This window comes from Lepidochelys kempii, chromosome 16, assembly GCF_965140265.1.
Source record: "Lepidochelys kempii isolate rLepKem1 chromosome 16, rLepKem1.hap2, whole genome shotgun sequence".
Classification (NCBI taxonomy): domain Eukaryota; kingdom Metazoa; phylum Chordata; order Testudines; family Cheloniidae; genus Lepidochelys; species Lepidochelys kempii.
In genome coordinates, this window is record NC_133271.1 from 26,968,708 (window position 1) to 26,988,595 (window position 19,888).

The 19,888-nt window shown below is 56.7% G+C and overlaps 1 protein-coding gene across 1 annotated transcript in view; it reads right to left on the reverse strand.

The window, feature by feature from the left end:
* Positions 1 to 16,523, reverse strand: part of NR5A1 (nuclear receptor subfamily 5 group A member 1) — a 51,388-nt gene extending 34,865 nt beyond the window's left edge. Inside the window, exons 1-3 of the mRNA XM_073314187.1 lie at positions 16,422 to 16,523; positions 12,686 to 12,827; positions 6,127 to 6,767 (exon numbers count right to left, since the gene is read on the reverse strand). Coding sequence (XP_073170288.1) covers positions 6,127 to 6,767; positions 12,686 to 12,827; positions 16,422 to 16,523 — 885 coding nt within the window. The remainder of the gene's footprint in view (positions 1 to 6,126; positions 6,768 to 12,685; positions 12,828 to 16,421) is intronic.
* Positions 16,524 to 19,888: the final 3,365 nt, after the last annotated feature.

Genomic DNA, 19,888 nt, shown 5'->3' on the forward strand with positions numbered 1-19,888 from the left:
CAGGCCCGCCAGACTGCCGCCAGCTGGGAAAGCTCAACAGACAGTAGCCCAGGAAGCCAGGCCCCTGAGCGAGCCCGCCTTGCAGCCAGGCCGGGAGATGGGCCTTACCCTCTGTGCGGGGAGGGCTCTGGACAGAGAGCTGCCCCCACAGGGGTGCGCAAGTAGCGTGTGACTGCAGGCAACAGGGCTCAGCCTGGCAGGAGGGCGAGAGCCCGGCCGCATCTGCAACGCCAGGCAGGGCACGAGGGACGGTCGGCGCTAGCAACAGAGGCTTGGTTCTCTAGCTTGCACCCCCACTTCCAGGTTTTCTGCCACTTGCTGTGCCACAGAAACAGGAAACAGCCTAGAATGGTCCCCCTATCCTGAGGCAACGCAGCCCCTCAGCCTTCACACACAAAGCCATCCCAACCCCCAAACCCCTGCTGCCTTAGGAGCAATATCAGCATTGCCCTGCCCCTGCTCCACTCCACACACCTGCTCCTTTCCCCCTTTGGCTCCCTCCATCCCCGAGCCATCCCATTCCCCGTTCTCTCTGGACTCCTCAACAGTGAGCTGACTTCTCTCCAGCCCACTTCCTGCAGCTCCCAATGCTCCCAGGAGGGAGTCCTAGAGCAGGGAGGTCTGGCTGGCTTTTCCCTGCAGAATGCCTTGTACATGCTGGCCTGTTTCGGAGGGGCGGGGTTTGTCTCCTGCAGGTCACAGCACTGGCCCGAGCAGCCTCCTGTCCAGCCCATGCCCAAAGCGGCCTGTGGAAAAGATCTGAGAAGCATGCTCCGCTCCCCGCTGCACACACACCAGGCCCATGGGAACAGCATGTGCGAGAGACCCTGACACTCCCTAGAATTTGCTTCTCTTACCACAGGTGCCTGGTGCCTGGCTTTAGGGCCCGGGGGCCGTAGAGTGGACGGCAAAGAGAATGATGCGCCACCCGGAAAATAAACTGACTGCTTAGCACCCGCTCCCAGACACTGCCCAGGGGCACTCGCCCCGCATGGCTCCTGCTCGATGCTGGGAGCCCACAGCCATGTGTGCTCTCCTGGGTAAGGAGGGTGCAGAGAACAGCAGCTGCCTGGCAGCCAAAAGGTGTGGGGCACTAGCCATTGGAGGTCTGGGGGCCATTCCCTGCTCTGCCACAGGCTTCCAGTGTGACCTTAGGCAAGTCACTTAGCCTCACCATGCCTCAGTTCCCCACCTGTACAATGGGGAGAACAGCCCTGCCCTGCCTCATGGGGGCTCTGAAGATAAAGCCATTCGAAGGCTGAGAGGTGCTCAGATGCTACAGAGACAGGGACCATCTAAGTTCCTTTGCTGGGAGGCTCCCTGCTCGCTCCTCGAGCCCCCGCACAAAGGAGCAGCAGCGGAAGCTTTAAAAGGCTCCACTCTTGGCTTCCCCCATATCTGGGGCACCAGCCTACCAGGGGTGCTTTGGGAGGCTGGCAGCCTTCCCAGCCCCATTCCTTTGGGGCAGTGTCGGCACACTCCGCACCCCTTCCCTGGGCTTCTCAGAAGTAGCAGGGGACACGACAGCAGCTCGGCCTTGAAACTTGCCCACGGAAAGGCAACGGGGAGCCCAGAGCACTGGAGGCTGCAGGGGAGGGGTGACACCGCGCTGCAGGGGAAGGAACCGTCTCATGAACCCCGTGTCAATGGGGCGACATCGGCAGCTGACAGCAAATGCCTCCGCGGGAATACAGAAACTGGCTGGGAACATGCCTGAGAAAGCACTTGCCTTTGTGATGGCCAAGGCAGCCCGCATCCCCCATTCTGAGAGTCCCTAAATGCCCCAGCTCCATTCATGCACTGCTCTGGCTGTGTTTTTAGCCCTGCTCGTGGCCTTAGTGTAACGCTCTGAAGTCTGTGCTGGCAGGAGTTCATCTACCGCCTTGGCGACCCATTGGCTTTCATTGGGCAGATGTGGGGAGCAGGGAGAAGGGCATCCTTGGGGCTGCTGCACCATCCTGCTGCCACAGCGAAAAGCAGGCAGAGAACCACTGGCTGAGCACTGCTGTGAAAGAAACCTCCAAGCCCTGGGCCTAGCCCCGGCTCCCCGGGAAGAGCGCGCAGGCCGGGTGAGCCGCAGTGGAAACACAGATCTGCAGCAGCTGAGACTGGACACCCCCTTTGCCCCAGAGAACAAAGCGCCCCTTAACACCCAGCCTGTCCAAGAAGCTCACCGTCACTTGTGGCCCAGGGCACTTTCCGCACAGGAAGCTCTTCAGGGCAGGGCTGGAGCTTTGTCCTGGGTTTATGGAGCCCGTAGCCCAGCAGGGCTCTGGGTCCTGACAGGGCCCCTAGAACTGCTGCAACACAAACAAGCAATAATCCTAGCCCCAGCGTCCTGGGCGGTTCTGCTCTGGAAGGCAGATCAGTGCTCGGGCACAGGACGCAGACAGCCCAGCCCAGGGGGAGGGGGCAGCTTTAGGTCACCTGGTTTTCTGCAAAGGCCACTTCAGCCCCTGGCACATGCAACAGCCACCTCCCTACTGCTGCCTAAGGGCTGTGGTACCCCCAGGGCACCCTCCGCCCCCGGCTGCCCCCATGCAGGGATCAGGGGGACAGGGGCAGACAGAGTTACTCACGTCAACCCTGCACAGCTCCTGCCCCAGGGGAATAGAAATCTCCCTGCTCCGTCTTCTTTGCAGCCTTTAGGTGTTGCCAGTAAAGCACATAGGGGTTAGGGCCAGAAACAGCCCCACTTTCTTACACTCCCCCTTGCAGCTTCCATAGGAAGCAACATTCATCCTTTCCTACCTAAAATGTCGTATAGTGTTGCTCTGCATTGCTGAAGGGCTGCCATGTTCCACCCCAGAGGTGGCTGTATTTCTTTCGTGAGTGCTGCGGTCTCTATATATTGCTTCTACCTGCTGGTCCTGTGCCCAATAGCAGTCATGACCACAGACTGTAAACGGCCCCAGGAGAACTGCCTGCTCAATCCATTCACTAATGTTCTTTTCTTAGCCACACAAACCTATTGCTGCCATTAAATTATCCCAAGCCAGAGTGGGTGAAGAAGTCTCTGGCCCCAGTGGGGTGACAGCTTTGCCCCAGCAAACAAGAAATCTGCCCTGCAGCATTCTTGAAATCAGCAAAATAAGGTCAAGGCGGCACTAACCACGCAGGACGCGCAGCATCAGATTGCAGATGGTTTTACCAGGGAGTGATGGGGGCTGACAGCAGCTTCTGCTGCCAGTACCACATGCTCAGCCTCGAGCAGAGGAAGGAAACGCAGCCAAAGGAAAACAGGAGTCTCCAAGTTCCTACAGCTCATGTTGAAAGGATAGAAAATCCGCCCCAAGGCTTGCCCTGCTCCAACATCTGGGGTTGGGCGGGGCCTGTGCTCTCCCAAGCACTACGCAGGCCACAGGATTGAATCACTTACCAACGGCACTGCTGGACCGCAGCCCCGCTCTAACCTATCCAAAGCAGGTAGCTACTGATCTGTGTTTAAATCTCTGCCCACCAATCCCCATCTCCTAGCGTTCCTGGCACTAGGAGACCCGGAGATCTGTGGAGTCCAGTTTCCAGGGACTGCGTCCTCTAGCTGCATTGTTACACAGTGTGACACTTGTTTATCAGGCCGGCACACGGGCGGAGTCCTGACTAGGTGAAGCCCTGGCATTGCTATTGTACAGCACGTGTCACTCTGGGGGGAAGAGGGGCTGATGGATTTGTATTCACATGGAGCAAAGCCATGCCTGAATGGTGTAACCGCACGGACAATGGAATTACAAGGCTACCCAGCAAGGCAGCAGCAAGCTGAAGCCACTGTTTACAATATCTCCTGCAAAACAACAATTCCCCGTTCCCAGAATCCAAGCAGAACACTGATATGATTGAAATGAACAAAAAATGCTTCCACAATGCAACTTCCTGGCACTGTTCTGGGCAGGGAGAGGTTATTCTGAGCAGGGAAGCACACTGCCATGCTCTGGAGGCCCAAGGAGGGGGCCAGAGCGCGAAAGACCCCAGCTTCTGAGATGGTCTGGAGAGGAGCAGAACCGTGGGCCACAGCCACTCTGGGGCTGGCTGTCCCCAGCGAAGCAGCTCGGTCGCCATGGAAGCTCATAATGACGTTGGGACACTGTTGAGGGAGCTACTCTGGAGGTCACTGCCTTTCCTTTTCATTTGCAGCTCCGGGACAGGGCCCAGCGCCGGAGCTTTGCAGGGGTTTGGTGACCGGCGCTGACTGGGAGCTAAGGCCAGATCTCCAGTTTCACTGCCCATTACAGCATCTCACTCTGCCGACTGCCTCACTTTGCCTAGAGTCCAAATGTCCTGGGACTCCTCCCAAAACGGCCCCTGTTCGGTCTTTAGAACACTCCCAGCAGGAGTCCGTGGTTCCCTGTGCTCAGGCCGCTGAATGCTTCTCTGAGGCATTGGGCAAACAGGTTCAGAGCAAAAGCCACACCCCCGAACCGACATGCACCCCAGAATCCCACCCCCAAATATCCCCAGAGCTTTGCTAGAGGTTAATCAGATCCAGCCCACAGATTTGCCTTAGGCCTGCCCCCTTGGGCTGGGAGCAGCACCTGCTGCCTGGGGAAGCTTCAGAAAACAACCTATTCACTCCTTGCTGCTGTAAAAAATTAAATAAAATTTTAAAAAATCACTAGACCCCATAACCCTCAATTCCTGTGAAACAGGGGAATCAGCATGGCTCCCCAGACAGATCCAGCTGTTCAAGGGCCAAATTAATTCCTGTTGTAACCTTACTGACTTCAGCAGATTCATACCAGGGATGAATTTGACTCAAATCCAGCACAGTCCTCTGGGGATGACACCCCCACTTCCCCTCACCCCTGAACTCCAAACAAGTCATTATGGGGAGGGGGGAAATCCTTCTGCACTAAATAATTTTTAAGGAATTGAGTGTGATACTTCCTGTAGGTCCTACATAAACAAATCTGTGGCCACATGCAGTAATGCCAGGGGATGCTTGGTTTACGTTTGGCCCAGAGGAAGAGGCAGGACAGCTATTTTAAAGAAAAAAGCAGTAACTTGCATGAAGACCAGACTCTCTCCCAGACTCTGCAGTGTGTGCGGGATGGAAGGGGGGACAGGGTGGGAGGGTTCTGGGGGTCAGCAGAAATCCTGTCCACTTCCCACTTCAGAGAACTAGAGTTGGAGCAACCTGCTGAAGAGCAAGCTGGTTGCAGCTCCATCTGTGGCTCTTTCTGGTAATTTCGATTGCTAACTTGGCTCCTGAATCCCTGAGGAGTGTCACTGATCTAGAGCCTGTAGGCACCACACCTGGGGCAGCAGCAGCTGGGGATTCATGCAGGGAGGTACCCACCCCGGCTGGGGTCACGTGACAGCAACTGCACTGCCGAGAGGCAGCTGGGCAGACCCATGCCAGACTCTGGTCTATGCAAGCACAGCAGTGTGGGCAGCTGGTCAAAGCCCAGGTGATGTCCCCCCACCCCTGCTATGGCAGGAAATTCCCCCAGTCTGGAGGCCAAGGCTGCCGGTGAGGGCACCAGTTAGTGTCACTGGGGTGCAGGCAGCTCTCCGTTAGGGACTGGGCTGAGACCCATTAAACCCATTTCAGCCAGGCCAGCACACAGCCACCAGGAGAGGTGGCTGGGGGGGATCTGAACTGGGGAGCTGGGAGTTCCTGTCTCCCAGTGCCCGGGCTCTGAGCTGCCCTGTCCCCTGGGCAGAGGCTTCTAAGGAGAATTAGAGCTGAGCCTGCAGGCTCCTCGTCCAGACACTTAACAGTTAAATTGGGGCAGCTTTGTGGTTCTCACGCTGGGGTCTCCCCCTCTCTTGCCTTCCCTGTGCCCAGCTCCAGGTCTGAGCATCCTTGTGCCCCCGGGAGTGTGCGGGAAGGGGGGGGGGACCTGCCTCAGGCCAGTGACTCAGGATCCTGCTCTGTGCACAGACTGGTGGAAGCCAGATGCCACAGGATGGATTCCTCCCAGCCCAGGGGGTCACACCAGGCCCCCTGCACCAGTTACACCCTTTAGTTTGGCCCCTTATTAAGGGCTTTAGTGGTGTGAGGGGCCTGCAGGGTCCCTCTCTGCTGGGCAAATTTCAGCCCCACTGTCTATTTCATTCCCAAGGGTTGCCTCTTGGAACGTACCTGCAGGCCCCACCCTTGAGTGACCAGCCAAGCAAACCACCTACCTCCAGCTCCTTAAAGAAGATGCAGCTCCGTGCCCACTCCACAATGGAGAAGAGGGTCTGGTCTGCCATCTTGCACATGAGGCCAAAGGTGCTGAGTTTCTCATGCCGGCCTTTGCCCTGCTCCTGTTGCAGACAAGCCAGTATCCGCGCCTTGACCTGGGGCTCATCAGGCTCCAGCTGCAGCAGCTTGAGAATGACCTCTGGGATGTCGGGTGGGGCGCTGTTGGGATAGGCATCTGGATACATGTAGCTGGCCATGGACTCATGGGAATTTGTGTAGTGGTCAGGGTACTCTGACTTGATGGTGCGGTTGGGAAAGGATGGGTAATGGTAGCTGGACAGTGCCCCGTGGCTTGGCACAGTCATTCCCAAGGATGGCGTCCCATATGGACTTCTGTCGTAGTCGACTGGCGGCATAGTGGCCGGGTTGGGAGGCAGGCTCTTGGACACCGAATGGATGCCATGGATGGTGGAGGACAGGTTGTAGTCAGTTTGCACTGGGGACACGATCTGAGGCACAGTCTCCAGCTTAAAGCCATTGGCGCGTATCAGAGCTTTCTTCTGCTGTTTTAAGGCACGATCTCGCTTGTACATGGGGCCGAATTTATTTCTTCCTCCTCGCATCCGGTCCGCACGCACAGCTGTGGGGCAGAGAGAAAGAAGGGCCTTTGGAATTCAGCTGAGCCCAGGGGAGCCTTATCACCCCAAAAGATCATGGCAAATAACCCTGAGGGCTCTGTCCAGATAGACTGGGGGGAAGAGGGTGGGGAGGAGGAGGGGAAAAGGCCGGGTAGTACCCAAACACCCTCTTGGTGAAACAATGCATCTTGTCCTGCAGCCGTTCCATCACTGGAGTGATAGACGGCTGCATCGGGACACAGGGCTCCTGGTGCAGAGTCTGTCCTGGGGCAGTTATGCTGCCTCTGAGCAGCGAGTAGGGGGTGCTGTCCTAGTGAGGCAGTATAACCCCACTGGCCCTGGAACACGAAGAGCATCAGGTTGAGAACACTTCCTGAGGCCCCGTCCTCCATGACAGAGCTGCTTCTCTCCTGGGGTCTAGATCAGTGTCGCAGACCTGCCCCCCAGCAGGCATAGCCCCAGCAGTAAGGCCATCTTCAGCCACTCCCTGCACTGCAACTCACTAGCCATCAAATCAAAGAGTTTCAATTTGCAGAAAACTATATCTCAGCAGCATTGCCCAGTCTCACTATTTTATCACAAGTCTTGCAATATTGGTGCTTTTCTTAAAGCCCAAGCTCCTGGAGTCAGGTGAATATGTGAGAATCTCATCTTTCATTTAAAAAAAAAGGGAAAACAAATTAAGTTTCTAGTGCTCATTCTTGCAGAGAAAAGCTTGAAAATGTGAAGTCAGGAGGCAAATAAAAACAACCCCAAGTTATTGTTTTTTAAAATCTCAAGATTTTTAAACATAACCTCACAATTTGCTGGATCTTGACTCGTGATTTTGGAATGACTGGGAGTTACAATAGTTTCTCCGAGATTTTGTTGAATTGGATCCAGTTGTGCACTCCTTCCTGTCAGTCCCTTCCATTACACGCAAGACAAATGGTCAGGAGAGCTCTCCAAAATATATTGGCCTGATCTACAGTTGGTGTAGACCAGCCTAGTTCCATTGACTTCAACCAGACTATATTGATTTGCCCCAGCCGTGAGTCTGGCCTGGTGTGTGTGTGTTATTAAAATTGGCTTAAAACTTTGCCCAAGGAGTTTTACAACAAGTTCCTCACCCCCATTAGAACCTCCCCCCTTTCCAAGAAACAGATGTTCTCTCTGGACCCCAAAAGAAACACAAGAATGTGTCACTGCTCTAGGAAACAGGTGCTTCTTTGCTTCACAAGATCATTCACTTTCCTCGGCAGCCATTCCCAAGAGTGTTTTTGCCTTAAAAAAACGCTCTTGGAAGAGCCTCAAATAGTTGAAAGCTCCGCGTTGGAGATCTGCGCAGACGGATGTGAGGAAGGCTGGGCAGCTGGTGAACCCAGGGCTTGGGAAGCCATGGAAAATGTGTTCAAACAGGGAAAGCAACTAGCTTTGCCACCCCACTCTGAGTGGAGAGATCAAGTGTTTGTGCATCAGCCGTTATTTCTGCAAAAGGCCTCTCACTAACCTTTCCTTTCACTGCAGCCTCGGAAACCCCTTTAGCAACCTTCACTGCACAACAGAACCACAGTGCTGGCTGAGTTTCTCAGAGACTAGCTGGGAACAGGGGAGCATTGATTAGGGACTGAAAGCCAGCCAGGAGGCAGGAGATGTTTGCAGAGACTTTCCTTGAAGCGGCACTCGCACTCCATGGAGAATGCTCTCTCCAGAGAGAATCCAGTTTCTTCCCATTTTTCCTCCCTCATTCCTTCGTACCTAGGGATATTTGCACGGAAACAGCCTCTCTGGGGGGCTGGCTGGCTAAGGGCAACAATGCCTGTGGAATACAGAACACTTCACCTCTCCGTCATTGTTTGAGATCCCACCTGATTTACCCTCCAGTGGCTGGGCCATAGGTTATATGGCTGCCTTAGGCCAGTTCCTCACAGAGAGCACGTGAAAACCACCTCCACGGTCAGCACTAACCTGCGCCTTTGGTGGCAGCCTCCACAGAAAGGCCAAGCACTGAATGAGCCAGAGAGACCGAACTCCCCTTCCACACTTATCCTTTGTCTGCACTACAATGGTTTGTTCCCATTTCCAGAGCTTAACACGGCATAAAAGCCCCCGTACACAGAGAGCGTTCAGGTGCTTCTCTCTGCTCAGAGCAGGTTTTCATGCCCACCGGAGCCCTCTCTTCGTCAGCTGTGACGTCACTGCTACCTCCGGGGCCACTGTAGCACTGGGAGAGAATGGCTCGTGACGACACCCTTAGAAATGACTCCTGCCACCCAGGGTTGTGGCACAGTGGGGTGTGCAGAGGAAGTTTGCACAGCTCCTACCTGGGCTGTACCTGAGCTGTCAAATAAATAGAGGCGGGCAGGCCCCAGGGCACTTGGTGTGGCATCTTTCACAAGCGGGAAATGAACGCACCCTTTTTTCTTTAAAAACAAGCACCTTAAGAGAGAAGACGTGCTTTGATTCTCATGCGTTCCCCTGTGCCAACTATTCATACATCACCTGGGATCATAAACACCTCGCTGCATCCCAACTGTGTTATTGGGCTGCCACAAACTACAAGATTCTGATCTCAGGTGGGAAACCGAGGGCAGGGCAGATGGACTGGTTAGAAAAGCAAGGATCCTGTATTCATTCAAATGTCTCCAGGAACAGAATGAAACAGGAAGTACAGATGTCTCCAAACTAAGGACAGACAAAAATGATGGAGGCTGAGATTTTCGCAGCTACTTAGACTGTTTCTTGGATTCTCAGCACAATCTGAGCTTATGAATCTTTTTGGCTGTAGTTTAACACACACTCACCTGCTCTCACTCTCTTTCACATACACACGGCAACTTAAAACAATCAGCATTAGCTTCGACTCTTTGCCGTGAGCGAAGGATCGAGGGATCAAAGCTAGGCTGCTATAAGGAGATGCCCTATGTGCCATGATATTTTTCACTCTATTAAGTAGGGCAGTAGCGTGTAAACCTCCCAACTCATGGAGAAGGGTCAGAATTAGGCAAAGTGAATTCACCCATCTCCATTCTAGGTGGACACATCTTCAGTGAGGCCTCAGCTACTCTTTTATTCTCCAGAGTTAGTGCAGAAAGAGCCAGCTCTACCGGGACCTGGTTACTAATTCCGTACTCTGTGGAGAATATTCCTGACAGATCAAGGTTACCACCCACCTTCTCACTGAAGCTCCTCCCCTCACGCGCCCACCATGCATTTCAGGATCTGCTTTGAAATTGTTCTTCCTCTTTTTAAAACTCTCCCTGGATTTGTTCCAGCGCATATCACAGGCCCTCTCTGCCCCCTCAGGCCTAGCACAGGCCTCCTCGCCATCCCTTCACGTAATCACACCACAATCGATGCAAGAGCCTTCTCTGCTGGATCTTTGCATCCCTCTTGCCCCTGGCCTGCACCACGCAGTGTTTCTGCCCCTCTGCTGCACGTGTAATTCTTTGAAACATGCTCACCGGGGGGATTTGCATGGACCGTGTTGTGCTGTCACTCTAGAGGGAAAGCCTGTATGTGACACCTGTTATTATCAGAAGCTGAACTGTGACCAGCGCAAAACACACGGTACTCTGTGAATGCTGAGCAGCTTCAGAGACTCTCTTGTCGCTCTACTGCAGAGCACTCAGGGGAGCGTTCTGATTTGTCCGGGATATGCTGAGATTGTGTTGTTCACACAGTCCAGGCTTCTCGGTCGTTTCCTTTCTTGAGCATCAAGAGAGGCCTATGTCAACATCATACGTGTCCCCAGAATCAATCATTTCAGACTTGCTTTTGTCCTATTGAGTTGACGGATCTCTTTAGAAGTGTCAGTTCAGATTTTCTGCCCAGCAAATACTAATAACTAAGGAAACGTAAGCTCCAATTTTCACTACAAAAGACAGACAGTCAAGCTGGGATGTCATTTTCCCTCTCGGTGATCCCTGGTGGATAAGCTACTGCAGAGTTTCATCAAGCAGCTCAGAGGGCAGGGAAAAGGGTGCTTTGAACAGACAGGCAGCAAGTATCCCGGCTTTGCCTCTGAGGCCCACAAACACACAGGACCACACTCAACCCTGCTGTAAGCCTGGGAAGCGCCTCGAAGTCAGGCGGGTGCAACTCTGTTGCCAACAGGGAACTCGGGGCTCTGATTTCAGTGTCCCTCACCCATTCACCACACACAGGAGCAGAGTATGAGTTCTGATTGCCAGCGAAGGCGACCGTGCCCTACCTGTGCCTTGTTCCATTGCCCAACTGTTCTCCGTTACAAGACAGAGTGCTGGTACAAAGTGTCAGACCCTGCGATTTAGCAAAGCCCCTGAGCAGTGCTCAATTTGTAATGAAAGAGGTACCAGGGCTCAAGCAATTTTTTCATTTTCATGATTGATGCAGCAAGCCCAGAGGTGCCAGAGCTCTGAACTGCCAAGCCCAGAGGTGCCAGGGCTCAGCCCTTGCAAGCCTTAGCACAAATTGAGCCCTGCCCCTGGGTAAGCCGGACAGTTGGCTCAGGACCTGTTTGTAACTAATATTCCAGTCTCAGCCAGGCCTAAGGCTCTGATCTGCTTTTGAAATGACACTCAGCGCTGATGCCATGTAGTGTAGTGGGAGTTTGCATTGGCTGCCTTTGCAATTAAACGATGTGTCCTGCTCTTAACTGTTCAGCCTCCAAAGCCTTCTGCCTCCTTCCTGCTTGGGAAATGATTTCAGTTTCTATTCAGGTATTAGCAGTACTTTATGTTCAGCCCCCACTTTGCCCTTAATGCCCATGTGAATGCAGCACTGAGTCCCGCAGCCCTGAGCAGGTGAGAGATACTCCACGAGCTTCAGCACTGTCTGCCCAGATCTTTCGATTTGGTGTAAAATTTAGTCCCTTTTTCCCCCATTTTTGTTACCCGGCGTTCGTAATGGTTTTCCCTGGCCCTGTGCCCTGTGTGCAGTGTGAAGTTCTGCAACATCAGTGGGTAAGTGCCACGTCAAACACATCATAATACAGAAAACAATATGGCCTGATTCTGCTATCAGCCACACCAGCATAAATCAAGACTGACATCATTAGAGTGACCCCAATGCCAATCTGGTGAGAGACCCCCTGTGCTACTATGGGTCCCCTTGTATAAGGAGAAATTCCTGTTGCAGTGAACGTGGCAAAAGAAAAATTGTATTCTCACTATGGCATCCTGCCATTTTATCCTGATTCTCATGATACTCAGTGTTCTCCTTAAAGCCTCGCCTCTGGGAATTATGCAAAAATAGGGGAATCTTGGCTTTCATTTAAAATAAACCAAAAAAACCCAAAAACCAGAACATTTTCAAGCCCTTTAGCTCGCAAAGAAAGCCTTGAAAGTGTGAACCCTAAATTCTGAAAAACCAAAAGGCAAATCAAAAGAACCCGACATTTATTATTTTTTTAAAATCTCATGATTTTGGGGGGGCTGACTCATGTTTTTTGAATGCTAGGGGTTGGCTATGCTGTATCCTGGAGGCTGGTGAAGAAAAAAAAACAAAACTATCTAGCCCTGAGCAGAGAGTTTACTTGGAATGATGATACTACAGTGAGAACCAAGGGCTGTTTTTAATTCTGAGGTCATTGCTTAATTCCCAGGCACAGCTGTGCCAGATGGTCTCATAACCTAAAATATTGCCCAGGAAGATACAGATCCACTGACCCAACCCAAATCATGTTTAAATAAAAAGAAATGAAGGAACCACAATTCCAACACACTGAAGAAATAATTTCTTTTGCTAGAAGCAGCTGTCGTAGCTGGCTTTGGGCCTGATCCTGCGTAAGGGCTGCCCTCAAGTCCCAGTGATATCAATGGGAGAAGACAGTATCAATGGGAGAAGACATGTCACAGGATCTGGCCCAGCTCACACCACAGCCGTACCCCTGACGACCCTCCCTTCTTCCCCTGGGGCACGCAGAGTTAAGGTGCACGAGGTGGCGGACCGGGGCTCTTACCTTCTAGTCTCATTCCCACCGTCAAGCACTTCTGAAAGCGACAGTAGGGACATCTCTTCCTCTGGGTTTTGTCGATTTTGCAGTTCTGGCTTTCGGTGCAGGTGTAGTGCTTGTTATTCTGCACGGTCCGCTTGAAAAAGCCCTGATGATAAGGAGAGAAGGCAGAAATGCGGGGCCTTACCACGCCAGCATTTGCAGTATGAGCAGGGCGAAGCAGGCATCCCGGGGAAGGGAGGCTCCTGCCCTGGGCTGCTGTTTAACATAGATGCCTGGAGCATTTCTTTGCAGCCCCACCGTCCTCGGCGCAGGGCACCAAGTGGCTTCGGGAGAGCGGGACGCTACACACCAGTTACAATAGCACCTTAGCGGACAGCTCTGCTGTTGCCCAACAGTGCATCATCTCTGGTGGCTTTTATTTTCTTTGCCCCTATCTTCTAGTTGGGGGAAATTACTTAAAAAACGGCAAGAACAAATTCGCGGAGCTGGATTTAAGGGCAGCGAGCAGCGCCAGGGGGGAAGCCCATTGCCAGAAAAGCGAACAGCCACGGACAGGAGCTGCAGAGCCAGAAATCATGTATTTTCGTTCAAGTTTTTAAAAGACAAAGGCTGCAGGCTTGGCTTCTCTCCCCAGTGTCTGAACTCCCCTGCCCTGGGAAGGTGTCTCTTCTCAGTCAGACATGCTCTGAACTCCAGGAATCTGACTGAAAGACCACGGGAAACATTTGATGTTTTTCATCTGCTTAGGACTCTGCAGAAATAGGATGGGCCAGATGCTCAGCTGGTGTAAAGGAGCGAAGTACTCAAGGCTCATTACACCTATTGACAGCAGCTCGTGCTGAACGCTTAGGAAATGCCCGGGCTCCAGTGGGGAAGCCCAGAGGCCCTTGCTTTCCTTTTGTAGATTTCTTTCTTAAACACATTTGGGCAATTGTGGAGAAGATGAATCCACAAGTCAGCCTGCCCCTCAATCTTCATTAACAGCCGAGGTTAGAAAGGGGCCTGCTCTTTGAATACAAATCTGTGTCTACGGCGTGATTTATGTCTTCAAAGGCCTGGGCAACCATTGCCCCAAACCCCCCCGGTCAGCGGGAGCAGTGAGGATGCCGGGACACTTCAGGGGGCCCCGTAGAAAGGCCCCAGAAAGACCCAGGTGAAGAGACCACCGCGCAGGATGCCAGCAGGCCAGGCCGGAGCCCTGCGCAGCGCAGCTCGCCCCCAGGGCCTCCGCTCCGGTGCGGCTGGCTTGCCCCAGAGGGGGCCCGGGGCTCAGGCAGAATGAAAGGCAGGGCCAGGCTGCCTGCATAGGGCCTGGGGGGTGATGCTCCCCGCTGAGAGCAAGGAGACTGTTTTACATTCTTCAGAAGCAATTTGAGAGCTCCCCCCTTCCCCCCCACCTCTGATTTTAAGGAGCCGGATTTTGCCCTCAGTCCAAAGCCTCTGAAAATAAAACACAGCCAAGGGCTGGCTGATCCGCGGCATTTAAAAGAGGATCTTTCCAGCTTCTGCCATCCCTCCCAGCCCAGGCAGGTTGTGCTATGGGAAAGACCCGACCCCTCTCTCCCTGTCCCCCGCCGACCCCTTAAACCAGAGCTACAGGTAGCGGCCAGTCTCCAATCTGCAAAAGATAAATGTCCCATTGCCTGGGAGACCCTCCCATTTCACCTGATTGCACCTTCAGGCCGGGCATATACACGCAGCTGATGGGAATTAAAGGGGGAAGGAAAACGCCTCCCTAGGTCAGGGGAGCCGCTTTCCTTCCAGAGGGGCCTGGACCCGCGGTCAGCGCCCCGGGTACTGCCCCTCCGCACCCAGCATCAGCCCTGCGGTAACCACAAAACTCTGCACGAGTCGGCTTCTCTTCTCTTCTCTTCGCTTTGCTTTCTAGTCACTTGGGGATTTGGTTCCGCGATTTCCTCTCTGTCTCCGGCACTTCTAAAGCGCCGGTCACCTGCGCTGCAGCTCGATTGCGCGGGAATTTGAACAGGATGCCCCAGAAACACAGCGCGCTCCGCTCTCACTAGATGCCCCCCAGGCGCCGGCGGTATCTCCCCATGCAGCCAGCCCGCCGCGGTGCGCCCCGTTCCCCGCCGCCGCCAGCACGGAGCGGTGCCCCTGGCAGGGCGCAGGGCCGCCGCCACTTCCATTCCACTTTACAGCGAGCCACGTTACCGGGCCCGGTGTGTTCCGCGGTGCGGATCCGTGGTGCAAGCGAGGTGCACCCTCCTGACTGCGAAATAAACTCACCCGCCGCCCCGAGAGGGCTAACGGTAGGGTAGGCATTTTTAAACTAAAAAAAAAAAAAATCCCTGAACCATTTGACTGAATTTATTTTGGTTGATATAAAATTAATATTTCTTCTAAAGAGCTATTAAAAAAAACCCTAAAGAGCCTAAAAGTCTATTTTGGTTTGTTCTGATGAGCCGCAGAGTCAAACGGAAAATAAAAGACACAAGCAGCTCCCCAGCTCGGCGACTCGCTTGCGCCCTTTCAACTCAACGAACTTTTCAATTACGTGGGGAAATGCGGGGGTCTAAACCGGGAGGGAAATGACTCTAGCTGCTCCGGAGCTACACGCCGGCCCTGAACGTCCGAGTTCCCGCACAATATTCTGGGAAGGCAGCAGGTCACCCAGGGGACCAGCAGCGGCTGCAGTTTCGTTTTAACAAATTAAATGGCAGGCAGCGAAACCTGTCCCGGACCTTGTCTTATATGCAAACAACAATCCGATTACTTTGGACTTCGAGTATCTTCGAATACGGGCGCGGGGCTCGGATTTTGTTGAATAAACTCCCCTGACGCCCCCCTAACTCCCCCCGGCACTTTAACCGGGGCCAGTAACAGAAACGCTAAATAAATCGGGGAACAGAAGCCGGCAGCTCTCCGACGCTCTGAGGCAAAGCGTCATTATTGAAATACTTCCCCGCGGGCAGTCTGGGTTTGCTCTGTAGACTAACCCCGTTCATTTCTACTCCAAGAACAGAAATTATTTTAGCTCCTTAATTATCCTTTATGGTTATGTGCGTGGCCACATTTCCCCGATTTGCCGCGTCAACCCCGGCCGAGTTTCCAAAAGCAGCCTGTCCCTGGCGGGTGCTGGACTGCGGGCTTTGCATTTATTATGATGAAAATGCAAGCGCCGTTTCGGAAGTACCCCCACGCCTGTCTCTGCGGAGTCGCCCCAAGAGAGGGGCAGCCCCTTCGCTGAAATTCACTTGCAGCTTCAGCCTTTACACGCGCAAAGCCTCGCACGCTTCAAAACCGCCGGGCGCTTCGTCCAGGATTTTATGGGAAACGATATTTGTTGAATTCCGCGCTCCCGGCTAAAATCGAGCTTGGGCACCGGCAGGGGGGGAATCGGGGCTTCCCCAGGCAAATGACCCCCCCCCCTAATTTATTCGCCAGGCACATTTTGCGTGTTAAAACCCCCAACCAGACGGCCCTGGCGAGCGCTGCAGCGCCTGGAATTAGAGCACAACGATTTCCTGGCCTTGCTGATCAATTCCTAACTCCTGCCAACGAAACCCTGGAGCGGCCGGGGTGCCCGCCGTGCCCCCGCCCGCGTTTGGCTGGAGCCGGCTGCTAGGGGCCCCTTTCAGGGCGAGCCTCCCCAGCTCGCGGCGGAGCGAGGGGACTGGAGCCAAGCCCGCCTGGAAGGGGCGACCGGGACAATTCCTCCTGGCCCCTTATCGATAGCAACAGGGCCTCGTGCCCGGCCCCCGGCTGGGCGGTTTCCTACCTTGCAGCTTTCACAGGTGAGCAGCCCGTAGTGGTATCCGGAGACCTTGTCCCCGCAGACAGGACACAGCTCATCCAGGTCCTCATCATAGGTATAGTCCATCACCTCCAGCGGCCCGCCTGCGGGAACGAAACCGGGTCAGCGCGGGAGGAGCCGTGGGGAGAAGCCCGGCAGCCCCTGGGCCGGCCCGGCGGGGTGGCGCGGAGCGGAGCGCGGGGCGCTGCGGAGCGTGACAGGCAGGTGGTGGGTGCTGCGGGTGGACTCTTTATAGCGCCTGAGGCTGCAGATCCAGGCTGGTGCGGGGAAGTGACCACCCCCGAGGGGCGGCAAGCCCGCCTGTGGGGGGGCCGCAGCCAGCCGCGGGGGGTTGGGAACAGGGCGGGGGCGGGGGAAGGGGCCTGGAGGGCAGGGCCGGAGAGCGGTGCCACCCTCGGCTTTCCCGCTCTCGGCGCGGGGCTGGGGTGCCAGGGGCCGGGGGCTGCCCCCGGGGAGCCGGGGCCGGGCGCTGGGGCCGGGAGCGGGCCGGGATTCCGAGGGGTCTTGGCTCTGGCTGCGCCCTGCCCCGAGGAACTCCCGGCCGGGGGCAGGCCCGGGGCTGAGCGGGAAACCGCCCGTCCCCAGCTCCGGGCTCGGGGTCCCGCTGGCCGGGCGCACTCAGGGGCTCCGCGCGAGTCCCTGCAGCCGTCCGGGACAATCCTAGAGCCGAGGCGAGTGAGGGCAGGGGACAGGTCATGGCTCGGTCTGTCCCTGCTCCCCGCCGCTGGCTTCCCCCCGGGCCGGGACGCGCCTCGGCTGCAGGGCGAACCGCGGGCACCTCCGGGCTTCTGTCACCACCGAGCCCGCCCGCGGGAGCTGCCGCTGGGCAGCCCGAGCCCGGCCCCACCTCGGCGGCTCCACTTTGCCCCAAGAGCCGGCGGGAGCTCAGCTCCCTGCACCGACGGCACCCCCAGTACCGGGCCATGGCGCAGAGCGGGCCCCGGGCCCTGCAGGGGTCCCAGCGCCACCCTCTCTCCATCCCTGCCCCAGGGGGCCCAGGGCCTCTGAGCCCGCCAGCCCGAGGCCCTGTCCGGCTCTCTGGGGAGCCTGGAGCTGTCCCGGAGCGGCGGGGAAGGGCACAGGGGCGCACACACGGCCAGCGGCGCGATGGCCTCTCCCGGGCGACTCGGACCCTTGGCTGCCCTCTGCAGTGGCCTGGCAGGCCGAGAGCGCAGGGCAGGGCCGCCCCTTGGCCCCTGCAGCCACCAGGGGCTTGCCCCGCGCCGGGAGACAGGGGCGCAGCGGGCCAGCGCCCCGCCCGGGCCGGCTCATCGGTCGCTGCAGGCTCTGACCCGTGCCCGGGGCAGTGCCCTCCAGGGACCCGGCCCGTCGCAGCTCCTCGGCGACCACTAGAGCGTCCCTTAGCCCCGCAATCATCCGGCGAGCGCAGCCCGGCCCCGCCCAGAGCTCCTGCGCTACCCCCGGCTCTAACCCGGCACGGATCGGAACGGCCCGGGCCCCAGCGTGCCCCACACTAGACCGTGGCTCAGGCACCGCCGGCCTTTGAGCACCGAGGGGAGGTGGGTCCCGTCTCCAGGTGCCCAGATCTCGGCGCTCAGAGCAACCGCCCCACCCGCCCCAGCCCGTTCCTAACCGGGACCAGGGAGCAGCGCCAGCAAAGGTCCCGCTCTCCCTGGTGCCGCGCAGGGGCCGCCTGCGCTGCTGCGCTCCGACAGCCGGCCCGGCCCGTTCTCCCCGGGTCGGCCTGGGACTCGCCCGCACCGCGGGGGTCCCGAGCTGCCTGGGCGGGAGCCGGCCGGGCTGGGTCCTCCGGGTTCATTGACTCTCCCGGGGCAGGAGCCTTGCAACAGGCGGGTCCTGGCAACCCCGGCCCAGGCCGAGCCCGGGAGCGCACGGGCCAGGGGGCTGCATCGCAGGCACCCCCGGAAACCCCCGGCCGAGGCAGTGGCTGCTCCCCGGCCCCTGCGGGGCACTGGGGTTTCCCTGCCCCAGCTCCGCAGCCCAGGCCCCCTCTGGCACCGGCTGCGGGGCTCCTAGGGACCCCGGGGGTGTCTCTGTTGGCACCGGCTTCGGGGCGCCGCAGGGACCCACGTAGGAGTCCAGCTTCCCGGGAGCGGGGCTCCTCAGCTCCCCGCCAGGGCAAAGCCCAGGGGCAGAACCACACAGGGACCATGGAAACCCCCCCAGCGCCCTGACCCACCACTCAAGGCCCTAGGGATGCGGGGGAGCTCAGCACCTCCCCGGAAGAGCTCGGCTCCTGGCAGGCTCATTGGGGGCACCCCTGGACGCGGCCCCCCGCTTTGCTCCAAGAGCTGCCCTGCAAGGGGTTGGGCACCCGTTGGCCAGTGGGGGTAATTCAGCCCCCCCCCCACCTTCCCCCCGCCCAGCCCCACGCACTGACAGCGGACCAGATCCTGCCTTTGCTCACTGGGGTCAGGGCTGCGCTTGGACCCCGAAAGAGCCGGCCCTGGGCATAAGCAGCTAATCGCGTAGGCCCGGAGCTGCTCAAGGGAGCCCCTTTGCTTTTTATTGTGTGTGGGGGAAGGGAGGAAAATAGCAGGGCCCCTAATGGGCTAGCCCCGCCCCTGCCCTCCCCACCCCCCCATTTAGCCAAGGGGACCGTGCTAGCCCCCCCACGCACTGAGACCTGATTCTACATTTGACCTTCACTCTCCCCAGCAGCAGCTTCCCAAATCTTATCCAGATCAGGGACCGGCTTGTGCCCCCCGCACTGCGCCAGGGGATCCCAGGGACCGGCGCTGGTCCGCAGACCCGTCCTTGAGAAACACTGCTCTACAGGCCAATACCCTCCACCATCAAAGGGCCCCAGAGCAGTTAGAGGCCCTTAGCTAATGAGCTAAGAACCTGGGTTTGAAAGTTGCCTGGAGGGAGCCTGGGAGCAGAGGGAATTATTACATGGGCCCTGACGCACTGCGCTCCAGGAAGGTATAAAAGAGCCGTAAAAACAGCTGTCCTCTGAGAGCTGCCAGGAGGCTGCCACATGGGGAAGCTGGCCCTGGTCTGCCCAGGAGCCTGGGGAAGGGGAAGTCAAACACTGCCACAGCCCACTCAGACTCTGCAGCGGCCCTGAGGCTTCTCCACGGCACTGGCCTGGGGAGTCCTAGCAGAGGGCTGGCATATGGCACAGGGGCAGAGTTAAGGTGGGGGCTGGCAGTCATTTCCTCAGCTTTGGCCCTCCTGGTTCTCAGAGGTTTGTATTTAGCCACCCTCCTCTGTCCAGCAGGCCCTGCCAGCCTCAGCCCTGGTAACGGCTACGGGAAAGAAGGCTTCACCCAGTTTGCCTGCGGCTACCTTCAAGTGGAGCATGGGTTTAACACATCACGGAAAGACGGGAGGTGCTACTGTTTCCAAGTCTCTTCCAAGGTGCCGTAAACACGGGAAAAGGGGACGTGGGATGAACCTGCAGACGCTCAGGGGAGCAGACATCATGCACAACCCAGGCCTAGGAG